Raw genomic sequence first — 17,261 nt, 5'->3', positions numbered from 1 at the left:
ACCTAACAGATACCCAAACTGTATGTTTGCCAAATGTATGAACTAGTGATCGATGAAGCGAATAGAGAATGTTCCATCTCAACAAAGACAATGTTCTGAAAACATGCACAGCAGACTGATGACGGAGGGCAACTGGATTTGACAGGCCTATAGGGCAGATTGGTTAAAACGCATCTCCCTGTAATTACATCAGCCTTATTTTGATCCCACACATTTTATCATTGCTACATATTGTATTTAACTATTCCTACGACTGTAGCCTTAACAACTCTCACACTTCTTATTGATACTGTAAGTTATTTCATGTGCCATTAATGTCATTATTGCCTATGGCACGTTGAATTGCTCTCTATGGCTGAACTGCAACAGCAAGGGAAGGGTGACTATTTCTGAGAGGCAAGATCTTGCAGCAGTTGCTTTATGTGAGTCTTTGCTAATTCTCAACCGTTAGGAAAATTTCAGATTATATCTACTTTGTAATTCAATATTTTCAAGATATTCAAAATTCATGAAATGTCGTGTAGCTAAAAAGTGAATGAGATTCCCACCCAGATTTTTCTGATGTGGGTTTTTTTTTCCCCCAACCTGATCAACGTCACTATGCATAGGTATAAAACTTACATTGCTTGAAAAATTTTCTCATTTCCCCTACAATGCAAAAGTTCCCAAAGGTCATAAATTTGGCTTCTGAGAATGGGCAGGATAGAGATCATAAAATTTCATCAGAAGTAGCAGGTAAACTATCAGTCCTGTGTGGCATCAATTACCCATTACCAGAAGTTTATCATTTTCTTAAAGATTTATTTTTATTTATGTATGAATACAAGAACTGGGGTGTAGGCCAGAGGTGCAGGGGGTGAGAGGATTCACCAGAGATGGAGCAGGGAGCAGAACAGGCAGATCCACCGAAATACGCTGCTAAGGGTAGCAGCAGGCGAGGCAGGAGAGGTCTGCAGTGCCCTGTGGGTAGTTCCCTGGCCGGGGATCAAACTCATGCTGCAGTGGCTGTGGAAGCTTCACAGTGCTGAGACTTTGCCCCTGCACCACCAGGGAGGCCCCACGTTTATCATTTTCTTGATCTCTCCAGGCTACAGCCTGTCCCCTGGAAGTTCTCTTGAATACTCACTCCACCTGACCTCCATCCAGCACCATATCTGTAAAGCCCCAACCCCACCAAGTCGCTTCCTGACTCCTGCTATCTGTGGCAGCCACTCCATCTCCTCCTCAGGCTACCCTAGCCGGGACCAGTCCCTCCTCATGTTGATCGCAACAGGCCTTCCACTGTCCCCAAGCTGCCAATACTGAAGTCATGGTAAATTGCTAGAAATTTCAGAACATCCCACTCCTTTGCTTTTGCACATTCTTTCTCTTTGCCTGAAATGCCAATGACAATCTCTTATTCATTTTTTTTTTATGACTCATAGAACATTTTCAAGGTCCATGAAGACAGGACACATATTTTTAAAATCACTGAGTTTCCAAACCCAGTGTTTGGCACATAGTAGGTTTTGATGCCTATTTGCTCTGGGTTAATTCAAGGTTGAAAAAAAAATCACATTTTCTGGGAAAACTCCCTGAAGTCCAGGAAAACTTATTTCCTCCTCCCTGCTCCTTTGATGCCGGCATGGTCTAATTGCTGCATTGTTACACAATGAAATGATGTGTCTCTGTGTCTTTCTCTGGGGCCAGGCTCGGAGCTCCTGGGTGGCAGAGACCAAATCTTACTCATACTCTGGTCCTTAACACCCAACACAGGGCTCGGCTTATAGTAAGCCTTCATAGATTTCCTGGAATTGAAAATAGAATTCTAAAGGAATCACGTGCACGGAGCAGGGTGGGGTGGAGGGGTGTTATGCTTCTCATTTTACAGTTGAAGAAACTGGGACCCAGGAGGGAAAAAAAAAAAAAAAAGCTTGACTCAATTTTCCTTTGAAATCAGAGGCCCCTCCAGGGCTGGGACAAGATCTGCCCACCCCGGTTATTACAAAGCACTGTTGGTGGCCACCACGTGGAGGAGGGCAGGAGCTCCTTCTGGTCTCAGATCTGCAGGAGGCTGGCAGGAACATGCCAGTAGCTTCCTGGGGGACCAGAATGGATTGGGGACCCTACGTAGCAGACATGGTGATAGTCAGGGGAACACAGGCCCCCTAGGGTCAGGGACTGAGTTCTGGGCAGCATTGTGAGGAGGAGGACGGTGACATGGGCCAGAGGCTAGGAGGCTGGGGGCCACTTCTTGACGTTTTTTTCCAAATGTAACCCTGTGGTGCCTACTTCCTAAGCACTATTAATCACTGGAGAGACTCCATGGTGCATAATTATGTCACATATGTGTTGGGGGGAATTATAAATAGCTTTCCTTTTCAAATGTCCTACTGTGGGCAATAAATTACATGGACTCCCCCACTAGAAAATATGCAGCCTTGCATGGAAAAAAATATCATGGGCCCCTCCCCCAGCACACTAGCAACTATGCAGCCGTGCAGGGTGCGTGCACAAGCGCCGAGACTCCTAAGTGGCTTTTAAAGTCTCCCAAGTCCCAGCTCTGTTATTTCTGAAGTTTGCCTCCCCGCCGGCTTGCTCCTGCTGCACCGGGATGTGTGAGGTCAGGCCTGTCAAGTCTCTGCCTGAGCTCCAGGGCCTTTCCTGCTTCTCCCCAAGCCAGGGGACTGGAGCCTCCCCAGGAAGTAGAGAATAATTCCGGAGTGAAACCGCAGCCCTCACTCGAGTCTCCAGAAGACATGCCTGTCAGCCCCGGCGCGTGGGCGCGCGGGTGGGGGGGCCTCGCCGACCCCAGAGGTCAGAGCCCGGCTGCGCGCGGGCCTGGAGCCAGGCTCCCGGCGGGAGGTCTGAGCGCTGAGCTTCATTTCTTTGAGCCACCCAGGCCCTCCGGGCACTGCCCTGGCAGGGGGAGAATGTGATTCCTTTTGGTCTGAGTCAAAGGTGCCTTCAGCTGGTCTTCCGCGGCAAACACCTATCGCCTAAAGTGGGGGGCTGGGTGCGCCCGAGGGGGACACCAAGGACACGCAAACGATGGCTCTTGTTAAAAGGGGAGCGGGTGTTGGCAAGAGGTAATGAAACGAATCTCTGAAACTTCCTGCAGCAGCCCAGACGCAAGCTCCTTCTTCCAAACCAGAGCCGAGCTCGGGGTTCGGGGCCACCTCTGGGCCGCGGTGCCGGCGCCCCGGGGATGCCGGGCTGCCCGGGGACAGCGCGGGGAGGACAAACTGCGCACCGCGAAGTGCAGGAGGCAGCGCGAGGCCGCCCGGGGAGACCGCTAGGCAGCCGCTGCCCGGGGCGCCTCTGCCCAGCGGCTGGGCAGCGGGGCGCGCGGTCCCGGGGAGCAGCGGGGCGCCCCGATCCCAGCGCCCGGGCGCGGAAGGACCCAGCTGGTCCTTCCAGCCTGGGGGAGCGGCCGGGGGAGCGGCCGGGGCGCAGCGGCAGCGGCAGCCGCCCGCACCCGGGCGAGCGCAGGGGGCGGCGCGGGGCCCGGCCGCCCGCGCTTGATTGATGGGCGCCCCGCTCAATGAAGGGGGCCCGCGCGGGGGCGGGGCGGGGCCGGCTCCGGGCTGAGCCAGTCGCGGGGGCCGCGGGGGGAGGCGGAGGCTCGTGGAAATGTGCCGGTGACATTGAATGGGGAGCCCGGGCGCGAGCGAGGCGCGCGCGCGCACACCCGCGCACACCCGGCCCGGCTCGCCCCGAGATCCCGGCCACGTAAGTAACTATTAATACCGCGCGCCGGGCGTGCGGGAGGCTGCGCTCGGGCACCGGCCTCGGGCTCGCCGGCCACCCCTTCCCCTGCAGACCCTCGCCGCGCCGGCCGCCGAGGGCGCAAAGGAAAAAAGCCTAAAAGGAGAAGAAGAAAAGCCGACAATTGTCTCCAAAGCCAACCTTGCCGGGCAGTTGGGGGTTCGGGCTGGGGACACCGAGCGCTCGCTCGCCAGTTACCCCAGGCGCGAGCCAGGCCCCCCGCGGGACAGGAGCGCGGCGCGTTGGCCGGCCCGGGGCGCACCCCCTTTCCAGCGCCCGGAGGACCCTCGGAGCGCCCGCCGGGCAGGAGACCGCGGACCGCCGGGGTCCCCGCGCGCCCTTCTCGCCGCGGCCGGGGACGAGCGGAGCGCGAGGCCGCGGCGCCAGCATGAGCCCGCGCTGACCCGCGCCCGAGGCCGAGCCCCGGCTTTGTCCGGGTCCCTGCGCCCGGCCCGCGCCCGGCTCTGCGCCCCGCTGCTGCCGTCTTTTGTTGGCAGCGCTGACCGCTCCAAGTTAAATGCTCTCTTGCAATTTTTTTGTCTGTTTGTTTAATTTTTGGAGCGCTTTGGCGAGCTTGGAAAAGCCTCAGACGCCATCTACAGTTAAAACGTAGGTAACGACCGGCTCCGGCACCCCCTCCTTCCACGCCCCCCACCCTTTCCACCAAAAAAGGGGGTGCAGCGCGGATTCCGCCTGCCGTGCGGCGCGAGCCGGAGACCCGGGCTTCTGTCCTTTTTTCTTTTTGTTCGGCGTCTCCCGCGCTGCGCCCCAGCCGCCGCCGGGCGCTCCCCGAAGCCTGCACGCGCCCCGGCCGCGCTCGTCGCCCCGTCTGCGATTCGGAAGCCTGCGTGGGGGTCCGGCGCTGCGGCTCCCCACCTTGGCAGCGCGGCCGCGCGCCCAGATCCCCGCCGGGAGGAGAGCGCGCGAGACACAAAGTGTGGAGAGTCTGCAGACCGCCGGCCGCTGGGGGTAACAAAAGGACCCGAGTTGCTGCAGGGCGAGCACCCCCGGGAGCCGGGCTCGGACGCGGTGCCCGGCGGCGCCCATCCCGGGGCTTCCAACTCCTTCTCCGCGTCGCCCCCTTCGCGTCGCCCCCGCTCGGCCCCTGGGCACCGCGGGGCACGGGCGCGCCGGCGGCGGCTCTCGCCAGCGGCTCATCTCTCCAGCGGGTTTTTCCTGTGGGTCGTGTGCGCTCCCCACACTCATGAACATACACAGGTCCACCCCCATCACCATAGCGAGATATGGGCGAGCGCGGAACAAAACCCAGGATTTCGAGGAGCTGTCGTCGCTGAGGTCCGCCGAGCCCCACCAGAGTTTCAGCCCGAACCTCGGCTCCCCGAGCCCGCCCGAGACTCCCAACTTGTCGCATTGCGTTTCTTGCATCGGGAAATACTTATTGTTGGAGCCTCTGGAGGGAGACCACGTTTTCCGCGCCGTGCATCTGCACAGCGGGGAGCAGCTGGTGTGCAAGGTAAGGAGCCCGGGGCTCGCTGTTTGCTTTTTTTTTTGTCTTTTTAGGAAACATTTCCCTGCGCTTTGGAGAGGCCCGGGGCGGGCGGGGGTCGCCGGTCCCCGGAGCCCGGGGGAGGGAGAGTCACCGGATAACCGCCCGTGGCCTCCTCCGAGGGTTTTGTGTTTGGGTTTTTTTTTATTATTTGTGCAGGTTGGACGAGTTGCGAAGTTTTTAGCCCTCTGCAGACAATGGGGCGCGCCGCGGCGGGGGCGTTTTGGGGAGAGCCCGGGCGGGGAGGCGGCGGGACCGCGCGGGGCCGGGGACGCGGGCGCGCCGGGGCTGGTGGAGCGCCCCAGAGCCCGGCCGGGTCCCGCAGCCTCGGGGCGCCCCGGCCCCTCCCCTCCCAGCACCGAGCAGGGGATCCCCCGCTAGTTTTAAGGCGCCGGTGACTTGGTTCGCTTCACGGCCATTGTTCTTGGCGGCGCGCAGGTGGGAAACCTTTGTTCGCAAGGTGCCCTTCGCAGGAGGCGCGCGGAGGTGTTCCCTGCGGCCGAGCCCCGGGCCCGCGCGGGAGCGGTGCACAAAGCGCTTTCTTCTGCCTGGAGCCTTGAAAAGGGGGCCGGGGGTGGAAATCAAAGCCGCGAGGGCACCTTTGGGTGTAGGAAATAGTGACTCCTTGGGTCTTTCTCGTCTCCAGACTTCCCCTGGCTGCCCGCCACCCGCCCCGCCCCGCCTCCCGCCCCGGCACACACCTTTGCCTGCCCCTTTTGGAGGCCAGCGTTTGGAGCCCCAAGAATTTGCAGCGCCCCTGCAGACATGGACACTTCAGTTTCCTTTTTGTCTTTGACCCTGCGCAGTGACTGGGGTGTGTGTGTGTGTCTTTGTGTGCACCCCCTGCGCTCCAGACAAGGGAAAGAACTGGGGTATAGTTGCAAAGCAAAAAAAAAAAAAAAAAAAAAAAAGGCCCGTAGAGCTCACCGCCACCCAGGAATTGGACATAGATCAAGAATTCATTGTCACTTAATTTTAGATTTGCTCGCTGTTGTTTTTTTTCGTGGGGTGGGTGGGGGGAGTGGAGACCCCTGCTGTCTTTGAAGCAGGCCCTGTGCACAGCCCTGCTGCACAGAAAGCATCGAACTTTCACCACTAACCACAGACTGCTGTGTGGACTTGCTTTCTTTCATAGGGCACTGGAGTATTTCATTGTAAAAAATGGGTTTTGTGGATGTCTCCCGTCAGTTTTGCAATTGTTCAGTTCAGACCTCAGGGGAAAAGCAGACTCTTTAAATATCACTCTCTGCATGTACGACGCGCTTTTGGTATTTTGCATCTTCTCCAAGTGACTGGGGACCCAGAGCCACTGTGCCTGGTTAACCAAAATTCACGAGGCTATTCAGAACCAGATTGAATTCTCAGAAGATCTATGTGTTATACAATAGGGTAGTCATCCTTGGAAATGAATGAATTCCTCAGAGCTGCCACTCTCCTAGGAAATATGCACAATCACCCAGCAGTGAGTGTTTTCACTCCTTTTGCTCAACTTGGCTACAGTATTTTAATATTTTTCAAAGGCTGAAGTCCAGGAACTCTGTTGCCAAATTCTGCAAGAACATCTTGCTGTTTTTTTTCTTTGTCTCAAAGCAGAGGTGATCTGGCCCCTACTCTTTCTTCCTCCCTTCAGATTCTTCAAGACATACTTCACTTTGAGCTGACCTTACAATGTCATTGGTAGACTTGCTCTCTGGCCTGGAACTGTACTTAATCTGCTGGTTTAGTTATTGCAAAGACTGAATCAGCCCTCACCAATTACTGTGTGGCTGCAAGTGGATTTAAGTGCAGTATCATTGTTCTGCTTGACAGAGGTCATCCCTTTAAGACACAGAGGCTTCTGTTTTCCTGCCTTTTTAGCAGAGGTGATGTGGGTGACTTCTTATGCAAGCATGGCTGAATACATCCTGGGAAGCTCTAAGTGGTTTTAGAAGGCTGTTTCTAGGATCTACCCTCAGATCTGTACTGTGGACTCCTTAGCTGCCTGCAAGGCTCAGTGAAATCTACACGTTAAATCAAGTTCCTTTTGATGTTTTTGAGTGTAGAGTCCATGTTTCCTAGCCCTGGGTTGATCCAAAAAAAAAAAAAAAAATGCTCTTTGCAAAAGCAGATAAATGCAAAGATGCCCATTGATACAGAGATTTCTGTAGGACACTATGTGGGGAGACAGATTTGAGGGGTGATTTAACTCAAACAGTCAGGCCTGTATATTGTCTCCAGGTGCCTACTTTTAGCTAGGCAAATGAAGGAAGGGAGATTTAGGGGGGCTTTAGTTTATTGCTTTCATGGAAATGCTGGTAGCTACCATTTAGATTGACATAATTACTATCTTGGTAGAATGGGCTGTTTTTTTTTTTTTTTTTTTGCAAATGCTATTAATGATGGTCTAATCTTAGTGTCTTATCTGAACTGTCACATTATATAACTAAGGCTCCAAATTGAACATTTAAAAGAAGCTGGCAACCAGGCTGATGGCTTGATTTTGCACTTGAAGGTAATGGTTTTAAATACCAATCCAAGCCCATAAATGCCTGTTACAGCTACTAATAAAACTTTGGCTGCTGCCCATTTGGGAAAACACCAGTACTTGCTTTATTTTTCATACTCTGTCCACCATCTTGGAATTTGGTCTCTTCTGCAAAGGGGGTGGCTGCGTTTTGAAGCTGCCATCAATGTTGTCTTTTTTGGCTTTTGACTCTGTGTCCATTTAGCTTTTCAGCCGTGGGGCAGGACCACAGACTAAAGGCGCTCAGCAAAAATCACCTTTGATTTTGTTTTTGAAAAAAATGCCACTTGAAGCAGGAAGTGCATCATAAATAACCCCAACTCCCTCAGCCCTGGCGACGGAGCCCGCAGCCTGCTGCCTCAGAGCACATCACCCTCATTACATAACACGGAGTGTTTACATTAGCCTCTGCACAGCATTTATTTCTCTCTGTGAAATTTTTGAGGCTTTCCTGGGTTTCTGCTGCCTGCTGTCTGGGTGTTAAAGTTGACTCAAGCATTTCAGATTCCTAATTGAACGGACCTCTGAGGTCACCGCTCGTAGGTCATCATTTGACAGTATCACAGTGTGATTTGTGGTCTCTGGAGAGGGTGAAGTATTCATTCTTAAATTCTAGGTTATAGTGGCAGCAGCTGTGCGGCTTTCCTGCACTGCCTCATTATGGTTCATTCACAACCTTACCTTGCTTCCTCGCCGGGCTGTGAGCACCAGCCTCCTGAGCTACTTACTTTCCCTGTTTGACTCGCAGATTTTTTTTTTTTTTTCAAGCGAACTAAGAGTGATTTAACTCATGGATTCCTAAAGGGCAGCCTGTGGCTGCTGGGTGGCTTTTAGAAGCTGAGTTGCCCACGCAAACAGAGCCAGTGCTCTATTCACAAAGGGGCACTGTCAACTCAGAGGAGACAGCTTTCAGCAGATTCTCCTGTGGGAGGCAGAACCCTCCAAAGGTTAATGACATTCTCAATCAAGGTCTTCAGTTTATGAAGAGGAGGGAGGTGCAGGGACCCCCGGGCTTTATCTGCTTCATCCACAGTCTTGGTGGGTGAGCAGGGACCGGACTTCATATTTGGAGATTTTCCAGGCCAGCTTTCCTGATGGTGGATGCTTCTAGCAAAGCCCCCTCCTTCCTGCAGGCCTAGCGGAGCATCAGCCGCCCCCATTCCCAGGCACAGAGCTAAACGGCACCCAAATCCAGGCTTGGGATTTAGTGGAGGTCTGGAAATGAATGAAAGCTTTCCCTTATAACCTCAAAAATTCTCTGCCAGGTTAATTCCTTTTAGGTCTGTTACAAAAAGGTATTGAGGGTGGATTCTTTTTAAATAGCCTCCACAATGAGGTGGCATTTCACAGGCTAATTTTGATTCATAGAAAACCATTACATAACAGATTCATTGAGCTCAAGCCTGTGCAGGGAGTAGAGAAAGGAGTGTCTGCTGCCTTCCTGTTAAAGGGAAGTGTGTCCTATTCCCCGTGCTGCCGCCGGAGGGGGGGGGGGGGCGCTGGGTGTGACCTGTTCTCTGAGCCTCGATTGATTCCCACATCAATAAAATAAGGGTGCTGTGTAAGGTCACCTCTGGGCAAAGTTTAAATAATTAATCTATTAATTGCCCATCTGCTGTATGCTGGGGTACAACAGAATGTGTAGCACAAAGCATGTATACCTGCTGTCGTGCGGGGCTGATGTCCATTTTTGTGGGTGTTGGGAAGGTAGTAGGTGTGCTCAGTGGCTTGGTGTGGGTCGGTCACTTTTTCGAAGTTTGTCCTTACTTCTATAAACAGGCAAAGGGTGTAGAGAGAAAAAAATAATAACTTACATTAGTGTAGTGCATTCAATCCCACCCAGCAGTTTTGCCTTCATTTTCTAGTAGAATCCTCCCCAGCCTGTGAGTCAGGTATCATTTACCCACTTTACACATGGGGATGTGGAGGCCCAGAGGGACAAGTGCTTGCTCTTCCAGGCCACCGAGCTCTGGGAGGCCGGGTCAGTGAGGTCTGGGTCCAAGTTCAGCACACTCCTTGCCGCAGCGCCTGTACCTGTGGCACCTGTGCCAGGTGTGTGCCCTCTGAGATTCGGCTGTGTCAGGCCCCGCTGACGCCTGATCTCTTATCCTGCTCTAGGTGTTTGACATCAGCTGCTACCAGGAGTCCCTGGCCCCATGCTTTTGCCTGTCTGCACACAGCAACATCAACCAAATCACAGAGATCATCCTGGGAGAGACCAAAGCCTACGTGTTCTTCGAGCGCAGCTATGGGGACATGCATTCCTTCGTGCGCACCTGCAAGAAGCTGAGGGAGGAGGAGGCGGCCAGACTGTTCTACCAGATCGCCTCGGCCGTGGCCCACTGCCATGACGGGGGGCTGGTGCTGCGCGATCTCAAGCTGCGGAAATTCATCTTCAAGGATGAAGAAAGGTGAGTCTCGTTCCCGGCCAGACTGCGTCCTGGGGTGGGCGGCTCAGAGCTGGTGGCTGGAAAGGTTGGGGTGGGCATTTTTTGCAGCCTCTGGTCCTGGTGAGAAGAAGGAAGGCCAGAGGGGGGGTGACTACTGGAATGTTCTAAGTGCCCTTTGAAAAATCAGTTGCCAGGACTCTAAAGCTGTCATCTGATGCAGAAAGGGCAGATGCTTCGCTCTTCTGTGACCTGGTTGTGCTTTGGCGTCATGGACTCTTAAGGTGGCTGCATCATTTTCAATGTGAATAAGTCCAGATTCTAAAAATCTGAACTTCAGAAGTCTCTCTGCCTGGCATGACTCACTTATAATTCATTCGTATAGCTATTTCTTACCTGCAAAATTAGAGATTTTATTTCAAGATATATACAGAAATACAGATGTTGTATTCATAGGTAATAGGTATCTCCTAAGTATATTTCATGTGTTGTGATCACGATGCTTAGTACTCTGGGTTGCAAGGTGACTTGGCTAGTCAGTTCACCTGTCAAGGAAGAGTTACAGGCCCTACGCGAAGTTATGCTCTGGGTACCATGGAAACTGGGGGCTGGGATGTCAGTTCTAACGAAGACTGGGAGAGTTAAGAAGCTTTATAGGAGAGATGATTTTGGAGCCAAGACTTGAAAGGTCTATGTTTCAGGCCCTTGGAAGGACCAGCATCCCAGGTGAGGAAACTGCCAATGCAAACCTTGGCCACATGAGGGTCTCAGTCATTTTAGGACACAGCTGGACAGGATGCTTGGCATCTGGGTCCCCTTCATTATTCTTCCATTAAATCATTTCATTCTGCTCAGTGACCCCCAGGAGGGTCCCACCTTCTCCAGCTACTTCATTTGTGGAAACTCATCCAAGACAATTTTTGCTTTTTAAGAATGTGCTTTTTTAGAGGAGTGGAGGCAACTGATTTATATTCATCGCTGACTGTGTACTAAGAATTGTTCTAGTGTTTCTACAAACACGTTGTCACGGGTTTCTCGAGCTGCCTGGCATCCTCCTGGCCCACTAGGAGTGTGGCTGACAGCGCTATTCAGGACCATCTGAGCACACGGCGAGTGCATGTTGTGCTTCCACTCAACAGACATGTCTCAAGTGCCTTGTCCGTGTCTGGCACGGCTCTTGCTAGCAAGGCACCTGACTTCTAGTTAGCTTTTGATCCCACTGACTGGTGATAGTTTATTTTTTTAAGATTTTTAAAAATATTATTTATTTATTTGTTTTTGCATAGAACTGGGGTGCAGGCCAGAGGTCTGAGGGGTGAGAGGATTCACCAGAGACAGAGTGGGGAGCAGAACAGGTGGATCCACTGAAATCCACTGCTGAGGGGAGCAGCAGGGAGTCAGGAGAGGTCTGTTGCGCCATGTGGGTCAGCACCCTGGCTGGGGATCAAACTCAGGCCATAGCGGTGATATTGCTGAGACTTGACCCCTCGGCCACCCGGGAGGCCCAGTTTTAGGCTGTTTTTAGAGCTGGTATCCAAACAAGCGAGATCCAGTGGAGGGCGCTTTGGTTTTTTCACCTTCGGGATTTGAGCTAATTGGGGAGTAAATGTCTGGGAAGTGGTCAGGGTTAGCCAAGATAAAGGACCAGTTGTTACTTACCCCAATGGAACACATTTCATGAGTGTTTATAACGCGGCTGAATATACGAAGCCCAGATGCCTGCTGGGTGTCCTAGACCCACAGAGGTGGGTTCACCAGTGAAGGGTGTTATCTGCCTGGGTGGCACTGACCATCCTGATTAAGGGTGACTTTTATGACACTGAAGCAGAGGGCTATCCTAAGGCCAGATGCTTCTGTCCTTGGAGCCTGGAGCCCCTAGTTCCTGGTTTTGCCTGTAATACCCGTGGCAACCTTAGATGGGGTCATGACCCAGCCTTGTGTTCCTCATCCTTACTGTCCTGGCTCTGTTCTATTGACTAAGGCTTTTCTGAATTATAACATTCAGGTGTGTGCTTTGAGTACTCTCATTTGGAAGATAAATATGCACCCAGCCCCCCATCAAAATTACCCACTTGCTTTTCTGTGGTCCAGCTTCTGGGTGCTCGAATAACTATAAACTATAAAAATGAGAGGTCATAGGTGGTGACCTCTCTGACGTCCTCCTACACACTTATCACTTAATTCATTAACCTCAGTCTCTCCACTGACTGGAAAGGAATCCTCTCACGCCCATTTTGTAGATGAGGACGCTCAGGCACAGCTTGGTAATACCTCAGATGTTAGGAAGGAGCAGAAGGGAGGGTGTATTTCCCATTAAATGAGTCCTAAGAGATGTCTTTGCTTGGGGCGGGGGCGGGTGTGAGGACAGTGGATGCTCTTGCCAAGTGCTCAGTGGTTCTGAGCATTTTGATTGTGTCTTTTCAGAGAAGAATTCAGGGCTGGTAGGTCCCGCATAGCTCTGCCCCAGTAATGCCTGTTTGTGGGGTGGACCAAAGGATGTGTGAGAGTACCAGGGGTCGGGTGGACGCCCCTGGGTGGAAGAAGGTGGAAGCAGGAGGGGGCGCCTGAGGGGCCGAGGGTCCCTGCTTCCCATTCCCTGGCTCTGCTCCCCGGAAGCAGATCCCAGGAAGGAGGAGGGTCCCCAGCGCCCACAGCACCAGTTATATTTGACTTTTATGAGAGATCGTGACCCTTTCAGAAACGCAGAGATGTGGATGTGAGGCCAGAACACGTCACTCTAGCCAGCATGTCCGTGCTCAAGCCTTTGCACGTCCAAGAGGCTTTCCTTCTGAAAATGAAAATGTCAGTGATGTGTAGCAACCACTCATCATGTGATTGGACTCTGAGCACCGGAGTCCATGCGTGTCACCCGCTTCCCCAGGGACCAGCTGGCTGGTGAGCTGCTGGGCCACAGGAGTTAAGTGACCTTACTCAAGGTCACACAGCTTGGAAACCTATCAATTCACTCCAGCACTTTCTCTGCCAAAATCCCAGTGAACGGACCGTCCCCAGATGTGCCAAGTGTCTCTGGGCGGCTCTGAGAAGTTGCTTCCCCTTGCAAGGATGTGGTGAATGTTCCCCCCCAATTCCTAGGTGAGAGGAACTTTTTTCCACCCAGCTATCGATTTTTTTGCCAGGTTACCTTTTTCCTTGAGCATTTATTTGACTGTAAATTGTGAGGCCCTGGTTTTATCACTCAGAGTTCTCCTTCCGCCCTCTGCTCCCCTCTGCCAGTGAGTTTCTGGCACAGTCCCTGGCTCTGGCCTGCTCAGTGGCCTCTGTACAGCACTTCGTGGTCACCCTCATGTCCATCCCCATGCACAGGAGCCCATGGACAGGTATTTCAGGAAGACCAGTGCTTCCTCCTTGTAGCGGCAGTGTAAGGGCAGGACTGGACCACTGAGCAGGTTCTCTGATCCCATGCAGACCGGGTAAAGGAGGAGTCAGAGTCCTCAGTGGTTTTTTGCAGGTCTTTTATTGGGGTTCACCAGACATATGGCAGGCAGGGGTGCTGGGGGGCTGGGAGGCTGGCAGGCCTCCCAGCCCCCAGCAAATCTTCACTCTATCTGGGCTCTCTGGCGTTCGTTCTGCTGCTTCTCGGCTTCTCTTTCAGCTTCTGCTTTGGCTTCTCCTGGCGTCCCCGTGACGCCGCCATTAAAAGCACAGTCTTAGCCCAGGTGTACCCACTCCAGGTGCCCGCCCTCAGGCATGCATTCAGGATCACAGGGTTCCCTCATCTATCCTGATGGCAGGAGGGCAGAGAAGCCTGATTTTTTACCTTACCCTGCAGGCAGGAAGACACGGAGCAGGATCTCTATGACCTGAGCAGACGGGGTAAAGGAGTCCTGGAGTCCTTGGTGGCTTTTCAGGCTCTTATTGGGATTTACCAGGTACACAGCAGGCAGGGGTGCTGGGGGGCACCCAGCAAGTCTTCACTCTCTCTGGGCTCTCCGGCCTTCTCTAGTGGTCTACACTTCTCTCGTGGCTCTGCTCCTTCTGGTAGTTCTGTTCTTGTGGCATCTCCATGACACCACCCTTAAAAAGCCCAGTCTCAGCCCAGGTGAATCCCATCTGCATCAGCCCACACCCTGCTCCAGGTGCCCGCCATCAGGCATGCATTCGGGACCACAGGGTTCCCTCATCTATCCTGATGACGGGAGGGCAGAAAAGCCTGATGCTTTTTTAGCTTACCCTACAGGCCTCTTCTGACAATGCCCAAGGTATGCGGCTCAGTGTGTGGAGCTGGAAGGGCTTTGGGGTCGAGAAGCCGTGGGGTCTGGGTCTGTCCTGGCTCCTTAGGCAGGGGAAGCATAGGGGGAGCACGGAAGAGACTTCTGGAAGTGCTGCTCACTGAGCTTCCGGTCCAGACAGCTGCACGTCCGCCTTCTCCCCCACGGGGCTGCTTCTCCTTTGATGCTCAGGAAAGGGATTGAAGTTGGCTCATCCCCACCTGGTCCAGAATGTGACCTGCCTGTGCTGTGGGCTCACACCTCCTCTCACTCTGGGCTGTCCGGAACCCCAAATCCATATCTGCGGGGACTCGTGGGACTGTCAGCACTGTAAGTACAGCTTCGCACTGGCGCCTTTCAGTTATGACACCCAGTGACACCCCACTCCTGTGAGGATCGCACGTGACGTGCCTCCCGCCTGGGAATTAGCGGCACCTTCCGTTCTTTCTGCTTGTGCTACTCGCTTTAATTTTGTTTTAGCTGCAAATTCAGAGGCTGCCACTGGGGATAAGTCAGGTAAGATTTCTCAGCTGCAGTTTCCTGAGAAAAGAAATGCTAACAGCATCACTGTAGCCGAGGGGGTGGCGAGGGCTGGGGATGCGGGCAGCATGTGGCCCCTTTCTCAGCCAAGTCCATGGGTGAGTCCAGATGCAGCCACGTCTTCCTCTTCTGTGGAACGGCGACCCTGCATCGGTGCTGGGGTGGGTGCAAGGTCATCCTGGAGCACAGACTTAAGGTGCATGAAATATATGTGAGGAAGGGACGCTAGGGACACCAGGCATTTGAGGGACCCGGCCTGGGGCCTCCCCACACTGTCCCCGCCCCGCTCCGCTCCTTCTCTGTCCCCTGGGATGCTTCTGCAGGGCCCAGCCTCAGTCCTTTTGTTTGCACTAATGAAAGGGAAAAATCTAAATCCCACAGGTCTTGAGCAGCATTTTGAGGAAGTTAAGCTCCGACCCTAAGTCACGCTGACATACCCTCACCTCACGTCTCTACAGTGAGGTCCCAGATGGCCCTGGGAGTGGGGGTGGGTTGGGGCCCTGAATTGGGTAGCGGGCAAAGCCCAAACCCCAAAAGCTGAGCCCACTCCCCAGCCCTATCTTCGTGGCACCGGAGTGACGCTGTGCCTGGGCGCTCGTCCCGGATGCCGGGCTTCCACCTGAGCCAAGGGGAGGGCAGCGCTGGGGAGAACCGTTTACTCCTGAGAATAGGCAGAGGCTACTCCTACACTCAGCTTACCCTGGCCTAGTCCCCTCTCCTGCCCAGATTGCTCCATCTGCAATGTGGAAATAGCAAGAAGACTTGCCTCATAATGGGCGCCCATGCTAGTAGGCACCTAGCTTGGCACCGCATTAGTAGGGCCTGGTGTGGCCTCCTGGGCCCTGGCCAGCTTGCTGGGTAAGGCTGTGAAGCGCCCTCAGGCTGCTGCACTGCAGAGCTGCAGACACCCTGGGGCTGCAGACCCCCTGCTTAAAGAAAGTGCCTTGTTGGAGCAGCAGCCCTGCCCAGGGCTTCTTGATAGCTCTTCCCCTTGGAACAAAGCCCCCCTCCCTCCCCGCCCCTCATCATGGTTCAGTGTTGACATTTCATTGCACAAAAATACCCCATGTGAACTGAGCAACTTGCCTCTGTATGTGTTTCTTCTTTGGTGAAAAGATCTTTATCTCTTGACGTCATAGGTTTCATTTCCTCTGCTTTGTGGAAGCCGAGCGGTGCCTGCTGCTGCAGGAGAGGAGCTGGGAGTCTTTGTAGGGACCCGGTGCCCTGGGGAGTTCAGTGTAATGAATGCCATCTGCCCGGGCACAGACCCGTGTCCCCGTGGGGCGGGAGTGTCTTCCCCTCCCTCTGCCACTCACTGAGGTCAGCGCTCTTGCGCAGGTGTTTGCACCTGTGTTGGCTCTTCCCTTTGCGCTGCAAGCCGCTCCTGCCTCTCTGGAGGCTTCAGACCTAACCAAGTGCAGTGGGCAGGCCCAGGAACCCTAGAGGTGCGATTTTGCTTTTCTTTCATTAATAGCCATTTATGTTATTTTAAGCTGTGGCTCGTTGTATTTTAGGAAAACACCTCTTTGCTTTGAAGGAGACAGTTCCTGAAATGCCCTCATTTCTTTGAGATCCCTTTCATGTACTGCTGGTACTGCAGGCACAGCCCACCCCAGGGGAGTGCTCACCCCCCATTCTTGCCAGGATGGTGTATGTATGACCCCCTTCCACTCACAGTGCGTCTCTCCTCTGTTTTATTTCTTTTTTCAAAAGATTTATTTTTTATTGATCTATGCATACAAGAACTGCGGTACAGGCCAGAGGTGGGGGGATGGTGAGAAGATTCATCAGAGACAGAGTGGGGGGCAGAACAGGCGGATCTGCTGAAATACACTGCCGAGGGGGGCAGCAGGAGAGATCTGCTGTACCATGTGGGTCAGCTCCCTGACCGGGGATGGAATTTGTGCTGTAGTGGCTGCAGATAGCTTCACAGTGCTGCGACTTCATGCCATGCCCCTCCCCTCTGTTTTATTTTATTTTATTTTTAAAGATTTATTTATTTATACATGCACTGGGTACAGCCAGAAGCGCGGGAGGGTGAGAGAATTCACCAGAGCCAGAGGGGAGAGCAGAGCAGGCAGACTGACAAGGTACGCTGCTGAAGGGAGCAGCAGGCGGCAGGAGAGGTCTGTGCACCATGTGGGACCCTCGCCCGATGGCCGGGGATTGAACTGGCGCTGCAGAGGCTGCGGGCAGCTTTGCAACCCAGCACTCAACCGCTGTGCCACCGGGGAGGCCCCCTCCCCTCTGTTGTAATCGTGCATGTATCTAGACTGTTTTCCTCTCCTGCTGGGCTGGAAGCTTCTTGGGGGCAGAGGCTGTCATCTGCCCACTGCTCCCAGGCCATG

At 53.6% G+C, this 17,261-nt stretch overlaps 1 protein-coding gene across 2 annotated transcripts in view; it reads left to right on the top strand.

Annotated features, from left to right (window-relative positions):
- TRIB2 (tribbles pseudokinase 2) overlaps positions 1–17,261 on the top strand; it is a 39,295-nt gene that overhangs the window by 9,525 nt on the left and 12,509 nt on the right. The window contains exons 1-2 of one of the 2 annotated variants that reach the window (XM_037528502.2): positions 4,178–5,221; positions 9,876–10,168. In XM_037528502.2, the coding sequence (XP_037384399.1) occupies positions 4,952–5,221; positions 9,876–10,168 (563 nt within the window). In that variant the 5' untranslated portion in view covers positions 4,178–4,951. Of the gene's footprint in view, positions 1–4,177; positions 5,222–9,875; positions 10,169–17,261 lie in introns of those variants that run through there. The other variant, XM_054701365.1, reaches the window with a different exon arrangement.

Source organism: Talpa occidentalis, unplaced genomic scaffold (genome assembly GCF_014898055.3).
Source record: "Talpa occidentalis isolate TD23 unplaced genomic scaffold, MPIMG_talOcc4v2.1 talOcc4.5, whole genome shotgun sequence".
Classification (NCBI taxonomy): Eukaryota; Metazoa; Chordata; class Mammalia; order Eulipotyphla; family Talpidae; genus Talpa; species Talpa occidentalis.
Note: the sequence above shows the minus strand (reverse complement) of the source record. Positions and strands in the feature narration are given on the sequence as shown.